General features: G+C 31.6%; 1 protein-coding gene across 15 annotated transcripts in view; it reads left to right on the top strand.

Annotated features, from left to right (window-relative positions):
• The window catches only part of LOC143049829 (uncharacterized), a 51,283-nt gene extending 50,407 nt beyond the window's left edge, over positions 1-876 (top strand). For all 15 annotated transcript variants that reach the window (XM_076223556.1, XM_076223557.1, XM_076223561.1 and 12 more), the window contains one exon: positions 26-876. In XM_076223556.1, coding sequence (XP_076079671.1) covers positions 26-127 — 102 coding nt within the window. In that variant the 3' untranslated portion in view covers positions 128-876. The remainder of the gene's footprint in view (positions 1-25) is intronic.
• Positions 877-18,397: the final 17,521 nt, after the last annotated feature.

The following is an 18,397-nucleotide window of genomic DNA, read 5'->3' on the forward strand; positions in this document are numbered from 1 at the left end:
TTATTATGTATATTATTTTTTTCAGGCTGATGGTGTTCAGATATCAAAAGTAGAGTACCTCGCTCACTTACCATACTTTTTATCATTACGGAAAACAGAAAAACTCCCCAAACCAACTCGAATGTGACCATAGAAAAAATCAATAACTGATAACGCTCAACTCAGATGTGGACTTTTAGACATACCAAAACTCTTTCAACTGTGATATAAACTATTTCTACAACTGTCTTTCATTTAGTATTGTAGAATTATGACAATGCTATTTCTGTGATGTATTGATTGCTCTATCAAACCATGTATTTATTATATCCATGTTAAAAACAAGCTATTATTTTGTATACTTTTTTGTATGATTAGTTAATGAGTAATAATTTATCATTTTTCTTTTGAAGGGAAGTACACAGGTGATAAGTAACACTACTTTGTATTTTTGTTGATTTTTTCATGAATTACCCCACTCAATTACGTAGCCGTTTTGATAATACCAGATCAAATGTATAGAGTAATACCGCATGTGAGATGTTTTGAATAGGAATTTACTTAATAGTTGGAAATGATCAAATTACAGTATAAGTACATTTGTTTCATAATCGTATTGAACTACATTATGATTACATGTTTTTTTCATACTAGTTATCAATAGATTTCATCATTCTTGGATTCTGGGTACTTAATCATGACACGAATGATGTCGCTATAAAAATTCCAAAATATACCTATGTTCATTTTTTATTCTTCGTTTTTTGGACATCTATACTAAATTGAGAATGATTTGTCTACGTTTCATTTTGATAGAATGCTGACATCAATTTTATGATGACCTTTGTTAAAATTAAGTGTACTTGTAAAGTTCGTAAAATAAAGTTTTGAAAATAATTGATTTTCTTTTATTTACCACAGGACTGTTATTTTAATAACATAAGAACATTTTAGTGGTTTTACAGAAATTTGTTGAGAAGAGAAGCATTAAACATAATTGAACTACTATTAACAAGACAATTTAAATCAATAACATGCCTTGTTCTTCAGTTTTCCTGACTCAAGATTTACACATATAGACATACTTTATTCTGGCAGGCAAAACATCAACCAAAGATGCATTTGAAGATAGAAATATCTTCCTCCTCTACCTGTTTTTTTTATATAATATATGTAGGTATTGATCCAGTAATTTTGAAAGTGGCTTCGTAATCTTCTCTCTTAATTTTCTTCTGAATCTTAATGTTACACATTACCCAATATTTTTTTGTCAAATATCTTTATTGATCCTCCCCAAAAAAGTTTATAAAATGTATTATTTCATATTCAGAGTACTATTATCCCTGCAGCTTTAGGGAAAACCTAACAATATTGCAATCATGCTTTCCGATGATTCGAATTTACTACATGCTTTAGTTATTCGCGTTTGTGTCCTAACAATTCTTGAAAAAAAGCTTGTCTGAAAGTAAAGGAAAACATTTGAAATCTTTAAGTATTTAAAGAAGCATCAAAATCCTGAAAATTCCAATAATACTGCTATGTGCACGTGTATCAAGTTGTATTTCATGGTGTTTTAATTAGTATAACATAACTTTTAATGTATATCCGTGGAATTGAGAGGAGTTTTGGCCATACAATCCATTCTAGAGTTATGACAGAGAAGTATGACTCATTACATATTTGTTTAAGTAGAATATTATATCATTCCACAATAGCTTTATCGAATTGAAAAATTGGTTGGCCGAAAATAGCCAAATGAACAAAAAAAAGCGTTTAATTATGGCCTCTAGCGTTCTTTGTGGTGTGTGTTTTTTTGTCTTAAGAGTGTTTTGCAGATTTGTTCGTTCTTTTACAGTTTTTTTCGGTTTTTAGTTTGCCATGGGTTCGTCGGTCTCTCATCGACAAATGGTATCTACCGCCACTTTTGCAATATGTTTACGTTATTACATATATTATCAATTTATCTATTTAAAAGAAAACTTATATCAAAATTCAGGAAAAAACATGTTAAAATGGAGTATTGATTGCGTTGTTTAATCAAAGTGTTTAATCGCCGAAAAATATGTATATAGTGAAATCACAAAAATACTGAACTCAGAGGGAAATCAATTCGGAAAGTCCATAATCACATGGCAAAATCAAATAACAAAACGCATCAAAAACGAATGGACAAGAACTGTCATATTCCTGACTTGGTACAGGTAATTTCAAATGTAGAAAATGGTGGATTGAACCTTGTTTTATAGCTAGCTAAACCTCTCACTTGTATGACAGTCTCTTATTGAACATTTAAATTCATGGTATCAAAGAAATATTTTTTTGTGGCGTTGGTACATTTGCATGGCGCGGTTTATACTTCGTTTGTGGTCTCTTGCAGTACTGCAATAAATTCATGAGAGGTGCCCGTTGTAATTCTCTGGTTTACTTGTTGTAATGTAGAACTTAAATATATTTATGTATTTTTCTGTCCTGAGTACTAGTATTCTTGCGTTTAATTGTATCGTATTCTTGTCACGTAATGTTTTAATTTTTTCGGTATTGATCTCATTGCCAAATAAGCGAGAGGTTTTGCTAACCATCAATCTAGGTTAAACCCACAATTATTTCTGACAATGTGCTGTGCCAAGTCAGGAATATGGCAGTTGTCATCAAATAGTTTATTTGTGTGTACATTACCGATTGTTTTGTTGCAGTTCAGTATTTTCGTTGGTCCGTTGTATTTCTCTTATAGTTGAAGTGTTTCCCTCGGTTTGAGTTTGAAAGCTGGATTTGTTTTCGCTTAATCCATTTATGACAATTGAATAGTGCTGCCTTTATTTACATATAATCACGAACATTTGTTTCTCATGAATAAAAGTGACTTCACAATATTGAATGTTAAACAGCACAAGCAAAAACATTTACATACAACCTTCGACTGGTTGCCGGTTCTTCTTCTGGTTCTTTATCTAGAAGAGATTAATCAGGTATTAATGAAGACCAACCTAAGATTGCACGACAAGTAAATCTTTGTTGTTAGCCCTAATCAACCGTAAAAAAACTTATCACGATTCCATAATTCCATGCATGATTTCACAATACATGCACGAAGCTTGTTTTTTTTTCAGAAATCAATGAACGAAAAAAAGAGACGTTTTAATGTTGTTCAAAGTACATTCTTAAACACGGAGCCGTGGTTCACACCGAACAGCAAACTATAAAAGGCACCAAAAATGAATAGTGTAAAACCATTTACACTGAAATGTCTATTACCTTGAAACTGTTAGACAATCCTTTATTGAGGTTTTGTTTGTAAATAAACTTTTGACCAAGTTGTTTTGTCTAACTTGCCAAAAATGAAAAAAAAAAACATAAACTTTGAATACTCTCCACAAGAGATCAAATGACATATACATAAACAACTATAGGTCATCTTACGGCCTTCAAACATAGCCCATACCGTATAGTCAGCTATAAAAGGCCCCGAAATGACAAATGTTAAACAATTCAAAGGGGAAAAGTAATGGCATAAGAATGTAAGACGTCAAGGTTGAATTAGTAAGGCGAGACGGAGTCCTTGTAGCAGTTATTGCCTTTGTTGCTCCTTGTTGATGATAAGTCCCGATTTTGCCTTTAATTTTGAAAACTTAAAGAGATGCAATAAAATTTTGAGCCAACAAAATTATGATTACTACTCTATTTTTTAAATTAGTTATCGCCATTTATTGATATTCTACCACATTTTTGGAGAAAACTTAGTTACTCAAAGATACAATCTTATGTTTTACTGGATTCTCTACATTTTCACTAAACTACAAATGGTTTTAAAGGCTTTTGTGCTGTAAATAAGGTAGACAACATATTGTTTCAATGGCAACCATTGAAGAATAGACCTGTGTCTTAGAACACTGATTTGGTATAATAATAACAATAACGGTACCAATTTTTCTGCACAAGATGCGCATTTCGACAATACATGTCTCTTCAGTGATGCTCGTGGCTAAAATATTTGAAATCCAAAGCTTATATAAAAGATGAAGAGCTATAATCCAAAAGTTCCAAAATTGAGAATGGAAATGGGGAATGTGTCAAAGATACACAAACCTGACAAAACAGCAAAACACAGCAATTTAAATTAGAATTCCTACCATCTTTGGTATATACAAAAAAGGAAGGAGTGGTATTATTGCTAATAAGACAACTTTTCACCAGAGACCAAAATTACACAGAAATTAACATCTAAAGGTCACTTTACGGCCTTCAACAATGAGCAAAGCCCATACTGCATAGTCAGCTATAAAAGGCCCGAAATGACAATGTAAAACAATTCAAACGAGAAAACTGATTATCTTATTTATGCACAAAAATGAACGAAAACAAATATGTAACACATAAACAAACGAAAACCACTGAATTATAGCCTCCTGGCTTGGGACAGGCCCATACATACAAAATATGGCAGGGTTAAACATGTTAGCTGGAACCAACCCTCCACTTACCCTAAGGCAGTGGTATAACAGTAAAACATAAGAACGAACTATAAAAATTTTTTGAAAAAGGCATAACTCATCAGATGGACAAAAATGCAAGTGGACGTTGCCGGGTACATGTACATCCAAATAACAAAAAGACACTAGGTACATGTCTGAGAGTACTCGCAGTTAAATGACAGCCGATTCAAAGTCATTAAAAATTAATAAAAAATCAAGTATCTAGGACTGAAGAAGCAATCCGTACACATCCAACATCCAGTGTAAAGACGTCATAAACAGTCAGACATATTGGAAATCCATGAATGTGCATATGTATAAAACATACTAGTAATATTTAGTTTGTTTTTAATTAACTGATAACAAAGTTATTTTTCATACCAATAAAAACAATATTCAATGATCTTATTACAGTGTTGAATTGGTAACCTTTTAGAATAAGTTTATTTAAAGGATCGATAATTTTACCAGGCCGTGTGTGTATTGTAAGGAGTAATTCCAAAGTCAACAAATCAGAGACAGCTACTTTTTTCAAACATTTAAAAGAGTATAGGAAAACAAGTGTTAGAGGAATATAATGAACCTGTCATAATAATACCGGTTAAAATTTAGAATATCTTGAAGAAAAGTTAAATTCGTCAATCAATCAAAAATGAAAGCAGCTTTTCAAGTGCAAAACTATAGAATAATATAGATTTGTGTTCACAAGTTGTTTACACTAGTTTATGTTCTAATTTACGAGGGTATCACCAGCCCAGTAGTCAACATTTCGGTGTTGATATAAATATCAATAATGTGGCCATTTTTTTTTATAAATTTCCTGTTTACAAAACTTTGAATTTTTCGAAAAACTAAGGATTTTCTTATTCCAGGCATAGATTACCGTAGCCGTATTTGGCACAACTTCTTTGGAATTTTTTATCCTCAATGCTCTTCAACTTTTTACTTGTTTGGCTTTATAAATATTTTGATATCAGCGTCACTTATGAGTCTTATGTAGACGAAACGCGCGTCTGGCGTACTAAATTATAATCCTGGTACCTTTGATAACTATTTAAACCACAGGGTCGATGCCACTGCTGGTGGACGTTTCGTCCCCGAGTGTATCACCAGCCCAGTAGTCAACATTTCGGTGTTGACATGAATATCAATAATGTGGTCATTTTGTTTTATAAATTTCCTGTTTACAAAACTTTGAATTTTTCAAAAAAACTAAGGATTTTCTTATTCTAGGCATAGATTACCTTAGCCGTATTTGGCACAACTTTTTTGGAATTTTTGATCCTCACTGCTCTTCAACCTTGTTCTTGTTTTGCTTTATAAATATTTTGATATGAGCGTCACTGATGAGTCTTATGTAGACGAAACGCGCGTCTGGCGTACTCAATTATAATCCTGGTACCTTTGATAACTTTTTAAACCACTGGGTCGATGCCACTGCTGGTGGACGTTTCCTTCCGAGGGTATCACCAGCCCAGTAGTCAACATATCGGTGTTGACATGAATATCAATAATGTGGTCATTTTTTTTTTTTATAAATTTCCTGTTTACAAAACTTTGAATTTTTCGAAAAACTAAGGATTTTCTTATTCCAGGCATAGATTACCTTAGCCGTATTTGGCACAACTTTTTTGGAATTTTTGATCCTCAATGATCTTCAACTTTGTACTTGTTTGGCTTTATAAATATTTTGATATGAGCGTCACTGATGAGTCTTATGTAGACGAAACGCGCGTCTGGCGTACTAAATTATAATCCTGGTACCTTTGAAAACTATTACGGTATCACATAACTTTTGTGAAAAGAAAAATACACCAAAGCATCAATACCTCCATTTATAAAAGGCAATGAATAATGATACAGATTGCAGTCAATGGATGATGAATACATAAAAAGTCCATTTTAATGTTATTTTTTCAATAGTGTGTCTAATTGGAAGTCGCTTGGGTTTTCCCCTGTTCATAGTTTAAATCCCTCAAAGTATTTATGTATTATAAGTACCAGAACAACACAGTAAATTTTTTTTTTAATTTCCAAATATCCTGTAATAAATTTTTACGTGTAAGAATTATGAAATGTAATGCAATGCACAATTTGATATGTTGGTTAACATAACTTTCAAATTATTAATAATCAAATTCAGTATCTGCTCTATAAACTTTATTAGTTAATAGACAAGGTATCAATAGGAGCCTATGAATATCTTGGTTAGTCACAAATCTGCAAGATGTTTATTTTGAAGAAATCCAAATTTTCATCGATAGATAAAAAGTAAAATCACAAAAATACTGAACTCCGAGGAAAATTCAAAACGGAAAGTCCTTAATCAAATGGCAAAATTAAATGAACCAGACACAAGTTGTTTCCTTTTTCCTCTTTCCTTTTCATCTGGGAATTGACCAAAAATATTAAGGTTGTCGTAGGATATAGCTGTTTCGAATTATCGAAGCAAGAACATTAAACAGTTAATTATCTTGTAACAACATTCGTTCTGTATTAAACTTCACTGCATGCTACTACATGATATATGATACAGTTCTGACAATAACTATTCTATAATCATCTCTGTTTATATCGGCTTTACTTTTCTGAATATAAAATAAAACATCACAGGTTTTAAGATTCAACAATTCGGACACACGTAAAAAAAAACAGAATACGACAACAAACAAGCTCAAATAGAACGCTGGTTATATAGTTCATCAACACAGTAAATATATCAAACATCTGCGAAGCATGTCTGGAGTTAAAATATAAAAAAAGAAGATGTGGTATGATTGTCAATGAGACAACTATCCACAAAGGACCAAAATGACAGACATTAACAACTATAGGTCACCGTACGGCCTTCAACAATGAGCAAAGCCCATACCGCTTAGTCAGCTATAAAAGACCCCGATAAGACAATGTAAAACAATTCAAACGAGAAAACTAACGGCCTTATTTATGTAAAAAAATGAACGTATGTAACACATAAACAAACGACAACCACTGAATTACAGGCTCCTGACTTGGGACAGGCACATACATAAATAATGTTGCGGGGTTAAACATAAAGGCTCTTTCTTCTTCTTCCAGAACTGATAGACGTCTCTTGGCACCTTCCAGAATATTTTTCACTAAATCGGAATCAGTAGGAGAAATTTAACTAGCAATTTTAATTGCCCATCTAATACTGTCAAAAGCTTGATTGATAGGACTGGGCGTATGGTTTTGTCGTACTAAACATGCTAGATATTAAACCACATGAATTGGTTTTGTCGGTAAAATGAATTCAGTAGATAGTCCATTCTATAAAGCCCATTTTGAACTGTTTTGCTCGATTGACTCTCATTTAACAAATCAGGAAGTAAGGAAACTTTTACAAACAATGAGGCAGCTTATCCCATCAGGTCGTTTTTGAAATCCTGCCAAACATACTTAACAGTAAAACACACATTTTAAACATCTTTAAACATCTATTAAGTTTATTTGAAGTTTCAAAGATGTATTGAATAGGTCTTCTGTTGCATGTATAGGTAAATAGGCCACTTAACTGGATTATAACTACAAGGTATTTATATTTGTATATATCTTATCAAAATTGATGTGTATCTCCGAACCTATAAAACAACGGACGGAATATACAGATTTCAAGGGGGAAAATAAAACGTTGTGGAATACGTGATGTCATGAACTAGGACGATATATTCACTTAACGTTGTGGCATCATATTGCACGTCGTCAAGCACATGCCAATGCTCAGAAAAAAATTAAAACAACACGTTATAAATTAAATGCGTCCGAAGCGCTCTTTTGTATTTACCTCCATAAGGAACACTCAAAGCCGAATGTTTGAAAGTCCAGAAAGTATAACAATGTATAAGAACCTATTGATGACCCATATAGTCACCAGTAGAAACACACAAATTTAGCAAATTCCAACTTAGGTCATTTTTGCCTGAGGGAGTATATATGCACAATAATACGCATTGGTTTGCAGGGAAAACATGGAACAAAAAAGTGGCACTGTAATCAGAAATAACATGCCACTGACGTTTTTTTTTTAAATAATTCGAATAAGAAGTAAAAAGATTATTATGAAAACAAACAAGAAGGACTTAAAAGTTTAAATAACAACATGTAAAATGCACAGTGATACGATGAAATGCAACGATATTATACGAATAAACTTGTAATTTAATATCCCTCTGCAACATGTGCAATACACATGATTAAATGTGGATGGGTAGAAGATATATTGATACAGCATCCCAAGGACATAGCTAACTTTAAGACCAATAGTCCCACCATGCAATATACAGGTCGGTCATTTACAACATATCCTTCTCTAAATAGTCCAAAATATATGCAAGAATCTACTATTAACACCACATTGTTCAAAAAGAGGGACGAAAGATACCAGTGGGACAGTCAAACTCATAGATCGAAAATGTACTGACAACGCCATGACTAAAATTAAAAAGACAAACAGACAAATAATTGTACAGAAGACACATTATAGAAAACTGGGGTTGATCTCAGGTGCAAAGGAAGGGTAAGCAGATTCTGCTCCACATGGGGCACCCGTCGTGTTGTTGTTTATCTTATTACAAATCCAGAAAATAGTCCAATTTGCTGGGTCACATTTAAATGACGAAGATCATGAAGATATGACATACGAAAACTACAAACATAGTTCCTGACTTGGGACAGCCAACTACGGTGTTAATCAAGTTTTTATGGACCTCAAGAAAACTTTTTTTTCTGTTTTGATTTCGTTAGGGTCGATCAATTTCTGGTATTTTTTTACTTCTATTTCCCTTCATGCATGAAGAGACAAAAAATATTTCTTTTTGAAGTCCGGTTGCTGGTTTTGAATGATTTAAGGTAAACAAATAAAACATCAAAGTAATTAGAAAATAGAAAAATATAGTTTTGACATTTTGTATTTATATTGTCAGTACTATTTCGGTAAAATAAAAATATATAAAAATGTTTCCTGTATTATGGAACCAGTAAGCTTTTTATGATCACATAAGGTTTTAAAAGTTTGACCAAGCAAAACAAAAAAAGAAGTAGACATTACGTAATTTTTAATAATAAGATAACAAAGCAATATCAGTATATGAAAAATGTAAAGTTTACTTAATTGAAAATTGAACACGCTATTTCAATTCAATTTGGTGCCCGTGTCTATGAAACAACTCGTTGCCGTAAACCAATAAACCGAAACGAACTTGTTTTTAAGTTCAATATAATAAAATCCTGTTAATAACATAGGACATACTTGATATTCTGGAACGATTCAATTCTTCTGAAATGCCTAATTATAAGAAAACTAAACATTTTTTATAAGCAACCTATGAAGGTTACTTAATTAAAGTTTTTATAAGCTATTCCAGCTGGGTACCCGTATCCGTCAATATCTCCGTTACCGTAAATCCATAAACCGAATCGAAGTTTTTTTCTATGTTCAATATGATGAAACCCATTTGATATGGACATACTGAAAGTGCTGAAATGATTTAATCCTTCTGAAATACTAAAAACACTTCGAGTATTGAAAGAATATCCATCTAGCACAAAACCATTAATAGAATCGCTCTGTACCGTTATGCTTATGAAGCTGTCAAAATCTTTTGGGACCACGAAATCATATTCATAAAGATATTGATTTACTCCTGGGATAGTGATCATAAAAGGATCTCCTTTTCGTTCCTTTAAACCATGTGGGTACGACATGACAAGAATGTCAGCAGATGCAAAAATAAAAGAAATCGTGCTGTAATAAAACTCCAAGACATCTCTTGCGTCTAGTGTTCTAAAAATATTTTTGTTTCCAATTTTGATTGTCAATTTAGTGTTTTTAATTGCATGTATACGCACAGTAATATTCAACCGTGTCGATAAATGTGGAGTTATGAATATATTATCTAGTTGATCACTTGGTAATACTACTTCAATAAATGAACTACAACCTCCCGCACCTTTGTTGGGTCCTGCATAACTACATTGATTACCACTGACAGCAACAACTGGTTTTGATGCTGTCACCAAGGTTCCTGATAGGTCAGAAGTATGTGACAACTGAAAAGTGTTGTATTTGTTCATCACAATTCTAAGAATGTCTTTGTTAATATATTGCTTGCTTTTATACGTTAAAGAACCACTTTCCATTTTCAAATTTATACTGATAGTAGTATTTTGATCAACTGTTGTTAACGCCAGATATTTTTTTCCATATCCATATGGTGTGGTTGGTATAATGTATTGTGTAGAGGCGAATCGCATAGGCATTAACAAGAATCCTTCAGAATGTGCCCCGTCATATAAAAACCCATAAACATTCATTCTGATATCTGAATGAACTTCAACTCCAGCCGAATGTATATCATCTGACGGTAAAACACTACTAGTTAGATTATATTCGAAATTAATATTGTCAATTGTAACAGACTGATTTTGATTGTTATTGAAATAGAAAACTGAAAGATGTGCCATAGTTTCTGATGCTACCAAAATTTTGGGTTTGAGGCTTCCACCCAATCCGAGAAAAATTACCATGAAACTTGTGCCTTTTCCATCTATAATAAATAAATAAAACTAATGATTTGCAAGAATCAACAGAGAACTATAAAGTTTATGTCATACATAATTCATTCTGGTTTATATGGAATATTTTATGCATATGCTTGCATTTTTTTTTTAACAAAATGATATTTGTCTTCCCTGTTTTGAGTTCACACCTTCAATTTGCATGGTTGAAAGGTGCCGTGTCACTCCTTGTATACGAGATAAGATTTACTTTAAAGGAATAGGGGCATTAAGGCCAGTGTTTGGCCGAAGAAAATGAAATGTTTGAAAACTATACCAAATTGACACATAATGTTTGAAAAATGCTACGAATCAAGAACTATTAATGAGGAAATTTTTATGATTTATCTGATGACATCACAATTACGTCAATATATATGCATTGTTCATGAAAATGAGAAAAAATACGGAAAGTTAGTAGTTTTCAATCGTCATTCCCATTGTGGAAACATTGTGAGCAGCAAAGAAACAAAACAATAAATTAAGAGAAGCTTTTTTATAACATTAGACATAATCTCACTAAATACAAAGTTGATTAGTTTAAACGTATTTATTTATAGTGGATTTGGATACAAGTTTTACAACTTATAGTAATCCCTTTCCAATTTGCCTTGTAGCGGCATTAGTCTGCATTTTTGAAAATCTACAAGGTTTTTAACGTGCAAGAGATAAGGCTCTCTCTTAACACGGGGCAACCATTTATAGTTCCCTTCCGATGGACTATCATCATTTCCTCAAGACCATATTCGCAAATGATGTCAAGGGAGGGCTGAAAATTAAGTCTCTGAAATTTTCATCCCGGAACGGCAATCGAACCAGGAACCTTTGTGTTAGTAGTCCGGTGCACTAACTCCTACACCACGGCTCTCAAAGTTGATTATTGGATGCGTTAATCTAAAATATACGTATGAAAAACAAGGAAAATCTCAAAATTTTACAAAATATATGAATTTGTCAGAATAAATTTGAAACTATGTAGGATAATTTTTAAATATGCAGTTATATTTGGTCCAAATAAGGGCCTTATTGCCACTAGTCCTTTACCTCAGCTAGAATCTTAACTTAGAGGACGCACACTAAAAACATAAATTATGATTACCTGTAACTTTCGAATGACATGAGCCGGAACAGGACGAAAAAATGAGTTCAGAAAGTAAGGTGTTCAATCCTTCATTTACCTCGAAATTAAAACTTTATATTATTTTACGAACCTTCAAATCAAAAGGATCCTTGTAATAATTTATATCAGCTCAGTAATTTTAGTACCTTATAGTGATATGTCTACAGTAAAAAGAAAGTATTGTTCAAAATGCCCCTGTCCAGACTGAACTTAGAAAAATGCTCTATGTCATTTATTGTCAAAAAGCAGTTGATGTGTTTAAGAAATATTACAGGACAAACTTTCTGCTTTAGTTTTATCCAGAATAGTGCTTCTAACGGACCAAGTTTATATACTGTTATTTTCCCCTTTAATATCTTACCTGAATATTCACAATGTTTACCGAAGTATCCCACTGCACATACGCATTGGTTACTATTATTACACCTTTTTTTGATTTCACCATTGTAAGTCATTGTACAATTGTCTGGAATAGATTGAATATATTTTAATAATAGATAAACTTAATACAGATTTCAGGCATAAGACGTTCGTTTGTTCGAGTAAAGACGCATAAGAGACGATCAAACCATGGCAATATGAAATACACAAAAACGACATATTTTGTATGAATTCTACAGGGGAAAAATCAGTAAGTGATTAAAAAGCTGAATTTAATGATAAAATTGTGAAATAAAATACCTGAAAATAGTTTTTAAAAAAATGCTTTCAGAATATCAAAGAAAAGACAGCATATGTTTTACCTGCTAAAAAAATTTAAAATTATATAAAATAAAATTCATGTCGATTTCTTCAGAAAATGGACTATTTCAAGACAAAATCCAATTCAAAACATTGAAAATCAAGCAAAAATAATCTACATTGTAAACAAAATTAATTTTTATAAGTCACTGAGACTAGAATGTGGGTATTACTGTGTACCTTTACCCATAGCTCAACCTGATTTTATAAAATGACTATATAATAGATATACATTATTAAACTGAAGTGGTGACTAGCTATGGAATAAAAACGAATACATTACAAAATCACAGCACTGTTAGCCATACTCAATGCAACGCCCAAAGTGACGTCACATTTAAATTTATAAAACGTGTTCCTAAAATATAAGTATGACTTTTGTGCATAAAATGCTTTGTTCACTCAAGGAAATTCAATTTTCATAATACGGGATTTAGTTATGTTAAAGATTAAAAACAAATCAAAACTGGAATTCAAGTAGGAGATATAGTGAATGTAATGTGAGTTCAACCAACATGTTTCTGTGGCTTAAAATGTGATTCGTTATTAATTGTGGGATCTATTACAAAGATGATTCACCATATATTCCATAACGTGAGGATATGTTTTAAGTGAATGTGAAATTGGAATAATGAATGAGATGTCAACTATCTGTGGCAATACATAAATAAACATGTTTGTTCAACTATGATTTTGATATTTAATGTAAACAATGTTTTCAGAGAACATTTCAATAAGCATTGATCAAATTATGGAAATAATAAATGTATTAAAGACAAAATTATATTGCGTTATCTCTTTTAGAAAAGATCAAATTGATAACAATACAAAAGAAATAATGTACCGATTCAAGTGAGTGAAATATAACAACTGGATTATTCGGGATACCTAACTATCATAGTATTTGACTATGAAAACATGCAGATTAAATGTAGTGCATTAAAGGCCGTGCATTACATACCCTTCAGGAAAATAGCATGTATACATTCTTGTTTTGGCTTCATCACTCAAAACATTTTAAAGTAAAATAAAAATCTCTCTATTTCCTTTTAAATATTGTTTCTTTGGAAATTGTATGACCAATTACTTCTAGTAATTACAATGTTTATTTTCTTTACTTGTTTAAGGATTCTTTAATGAAAAACTTGGGAAAGTGATTTTTGTATCAGAAGTTTTCAACAAATTTTTATTAAATCTTTTACTAATTTAGAACTTTTGGTGAATTAGATAAATCATATAAATTGGGATTTAAAACATGTCAAAAATAAGGATACAGTCAGAGACACCTAAGAAGTGCACAATAATACAACAATGAATTAACCTAAATAGACAAATACACTTTCATCAGCAAAATATACCACTGGACTCTAACGACATTCTTTTTTGCGTCAAATCTGGTTAAAGTAGATATGTGATAGTTTCATAAAATGTAACTGATCCTTAAATTAAACTTTCTTACACACACCGTATGATATGATTCCATATTTACCTAGATTTGTGCTCTCTCTGTTTTCACTTTCCGGCAATTTGGTTCCATTTATGTTTTCAATTGCTGCCAATTTCATATCAATATCTGCAAACTTCTGCTGTAGCTGGGCTGAATTTAACCAGGGAAAATGTGTTACACCAAATAGCAACTTATCAATTTATCGTTCATTAAAATCTATAAATTAGGTTTTCATTAATTGGTTAAAATATTTGTTGTGGTAATCACCAAACAATTTATTTAACTATCATAAAAATTATTGTGTTTTTTATTTTCAAAAGAGAACACTGGACTGTGATATAAACAGTATCGTTAATGGGGTAAACCAAATCCTTATAGTAAGCTATAAGTTATATCAGTTACGTGCTTCTTTTTTTCATTAAGTTATATACAAATGCAATGGAATAATAATTTTTATTTCAACTCCTTTATGAGAACCGAAATCAATCAATTTGTAAAATGGTATTTTATGCCAACAAATTTTTAACAATCCGTTTTGGCTGTCACATTTTTATACATAGTATGACGGAGATTTGCTGTTCATTTTTGTTTTTGAAAACGTAATTCATTGCTCGATACCGTCTAGAAATTCTTTCCTGTCCTACATCAATGTTATAATTGTTGTGATCTATACGATCTAATTTCTAATAAGCAGGTCAAAAATGTGTAATGGTGGTTTCTTATTCTTTCATTTGAGAAATACAAATTGACGTTGAATAGTTACAGACCCGTTTTTCGTTTGAGCGTGTAAATAGCGCACTGCTACATATTTCATACATCCAATTCAAAGAGTTCTAAAACAGGCTTTCTTCAACTGAGTTAGGTACAAACATGGCAATGTAATGCCATGAAAATTGAGAGTTACTGTTTCCTTTTAGAGAAGCGTTTGGATATAAATAAATGAATTGCTGCTTTTAGGAAACACATATTTCTACCTTTTATAAGCTACTATGAAAATAATTTGGAAGATTTTGAAATAACATTTAAATAAAGGCAAAGTAGTATACCGCTGTTCAAAACTCATAAATCCATTAACAAAACAAAAATTGGGGTAACAAACTAAAACTGATGGAAACGCATTAAATATAAGAGGAGAACAACGACACAACATTAAAATGTAACACACACAGAAACGGACTAATCATTAGACAAAATCCTATGAGAATAACAAATATAACATCAAAACCAAATACATGAATTTGGGATAGATAAGTACCGTGACACGTCTTATAGTAATGTGAATTCACACTCAAAAATAAGAGAAAACAAACGACACAACGGAAACACAATGTTAAAATGTAACACACACAGAAACGAACTATAATATAACAATGGCCATATTCCTGACTTGGTACAGGACATTTTTAAAGGAAAAAATGGTGGGTTGAACCTGGTTTTGTGGCATGCCAAACCTCCCTCTTTTATGGCCATGTGAAATATAACATTAAAATGACAACACAACATTACAGGACTATCAATAAATAGGAGAACATAATTGACAAAGAAACACACGAATAATAGCTAACAAAAGGCAACAAGTTTAAAATTTTAATACGCCAGAAGTGCATTTTGTCCACACAAGACAAGTGACGCCCAGATACAAAAGTTTAAGCCAAAACAAGTACAATGTTGAACAGCATCGAGGACCAAAAGTTCAAAAAAGTTGTGCCAAAAAAGGCCAGGGTTTTCTGTATCAGAACATCCCTGTTTTTAGAATAATTTATACTTTTGCAAACAGTAAATTTTATAAAATGACTATACAAAAGATATATGATAAAACTGAAGTATTAACTAATTACAGGAAACAACCGAAATACACTACATAACCCGACGAAATGCAGCACATCCGAATAAGTTTGAACCTCAACGCCAAGTGACGTCATATTTGAAATTGTAAAAAATGACAAAAAAATGACGTCACATTTGAATTTGTAAAACAGATCATCAAAAAATGAAAAATGACGTCACATTTGAATGAATAAGATAGAATAAGGATTGATTTAAGATTATATTTGAACTAAATACTGATATTAAATTTAATAACAATGCACATTTCAATACTTATTTATAGCCAACTAAGGTAGCAATTAACTATATTATATGTCCGGTTTGTTTTGAATCTAACTTCAAACGTAAACCATCGTACAGATTACGTTGAACAAAATAAAATCTAATCAATGAAGACGGTGATTAATTTTCTTTACCACAACACATGAATATAATAGAAAAGACGTGAACACATTTGACAAAATCCGATAAGAATTACAAATATAACATTAAACATTTAAACTAAATACATGAATTTGGAATAGATAAGTACCGTAACACGTCTTATAGGAAGGCGAATTCATACTCAGCAAAACAGTCACAATCGGTAATAAGTCACGTTTTGGTAATTAAAAGATTAGACGACGTAATGACAAATCACAATCTACCATGTGGTAAAAATGTCCTTAGCTAGTTTGGTCAAAGACACATCGTATGGATCCACCAATTCGTGACGGTGTCCATAAAATTTACGGAGTGTCAATTTTAATCTGTCCTCCTCATAACTTTGTTGGAGCAGTGTCTGCGTAAGGAGCACACTCCTGTATATGAAGTCCGTATAGTGTAACAAGCACGAGAATAACGTATCAATTGTGATATGTAAACACCATACGAAGGGGCAGAGGGTATGTTACTGCTGAGAAATGGGAAACTGATAATTGGGAAGTTGAAATCGTCCCCTTTATCATAGATTTTCGTGTGAAGTCGTTCATCTGCGTCAATATTGAGAAAAAGATCAATGTATGAAGTAGTCCTTTTAGTATCAGTAGTATCCTTAATTTCAAGTTCACCGGGATATATGAGATATAAGCATTTAAAGCGTTTAAAGTTATGAAAACAAAATATATATTGTGTGTGGCTTTAGGGAAACACATACCCATAGAAGAATTACGGAAGTTTTATTTAATTTCAAATATCCCATGGATATAATGTCAAAGTAATGTATCAGTTAAACAATAAATGTCTCTATTATGATCGCATCCTCGGAACCGTATTGAATTAGTTGATGCTATAAAGTTAAGATTGTGTACAGTTCGTTTGCGTTTTTGATGATAAACAGTTCGAATTGATTAGAGCATTTGTTCAATTTGAAAGACCAGTTTAATAATTTGCAAAAAATAAATCTATTTAAATCGGTTTGATGATTAAATTATTAAGTTCTTTAAATAACTTTATGGGAAATGGAACAACAACATAAACCTATGACATGATAGGTCTTTCATTTGCAGAAACAACCTTACAACTATATCAAGTTTCAATTAGATTGGTTTCAATGCATAAACTTATAACATGTGTTAAATTGCAGATTGTTTAAACATTTAATCATTTGATATTTATCGTAAAATAATGATATACTTTGCCACCTTTTATATTCTTTTAGGGTTTCAGTCGCACACAATAATTTTCTTTGTTTCTTAGATTAAAAAATACAATTAGAAAACCTCTTAAATACACCTCTTAATTTTCAGCGCAAAAAAATGCAAAGTTTTGTTAAAATATCGATATTATAAATCGACATCTCATCGATTATGTATAAATTAATTCACTATTGTAATTTATTGCAATGCATAATTTGTTTATCAACTTGGAGAACAATGTCTTCAATTAGAGGCAAATTATATGTTCTGGAAAGATATTTTGAATGTTAATAAAAATAGATATTAAGACCCGTAGCAACTAGTCACTTGGCAAAAATACTACAGAAAAAGATACCGGCGGGACATGCAAAAATAATAATATGCACGCAGTTTAAATTCTATTCATTTCTGTCTTACCTATAACAGTAAAATAGATAACAGTCAGTATAAATCCAGTTGACAATATATATATGGTTAGAGCCAGACAGCTAGTTTTTATCCATTTTTTCCATGGCACTATCACATGTTTTATTTTCATTTTTTTCTCGTCTATCTTTAAATCGACGTATTTATGGTTATCATCTTCTCTTCTGATTTCTTCGTAATTCTGCATTTGTATTTC

This window comes from Mytilus galloprovincialis, chromosome 10, assembly GCF_965363235.1.
Source record: "Mytilus galloprovincialis chromosome 10, xbMytGall1.hap1.1, whole genome shotgun sequence".
Taxonomy (NCBI): domain Eukaryota; kingdom Metazoa; phylum Mollusca; class Bivalvia; order Mytilida; family Mytilidae; genus Mytilus; species Mytilus galloprovincialis.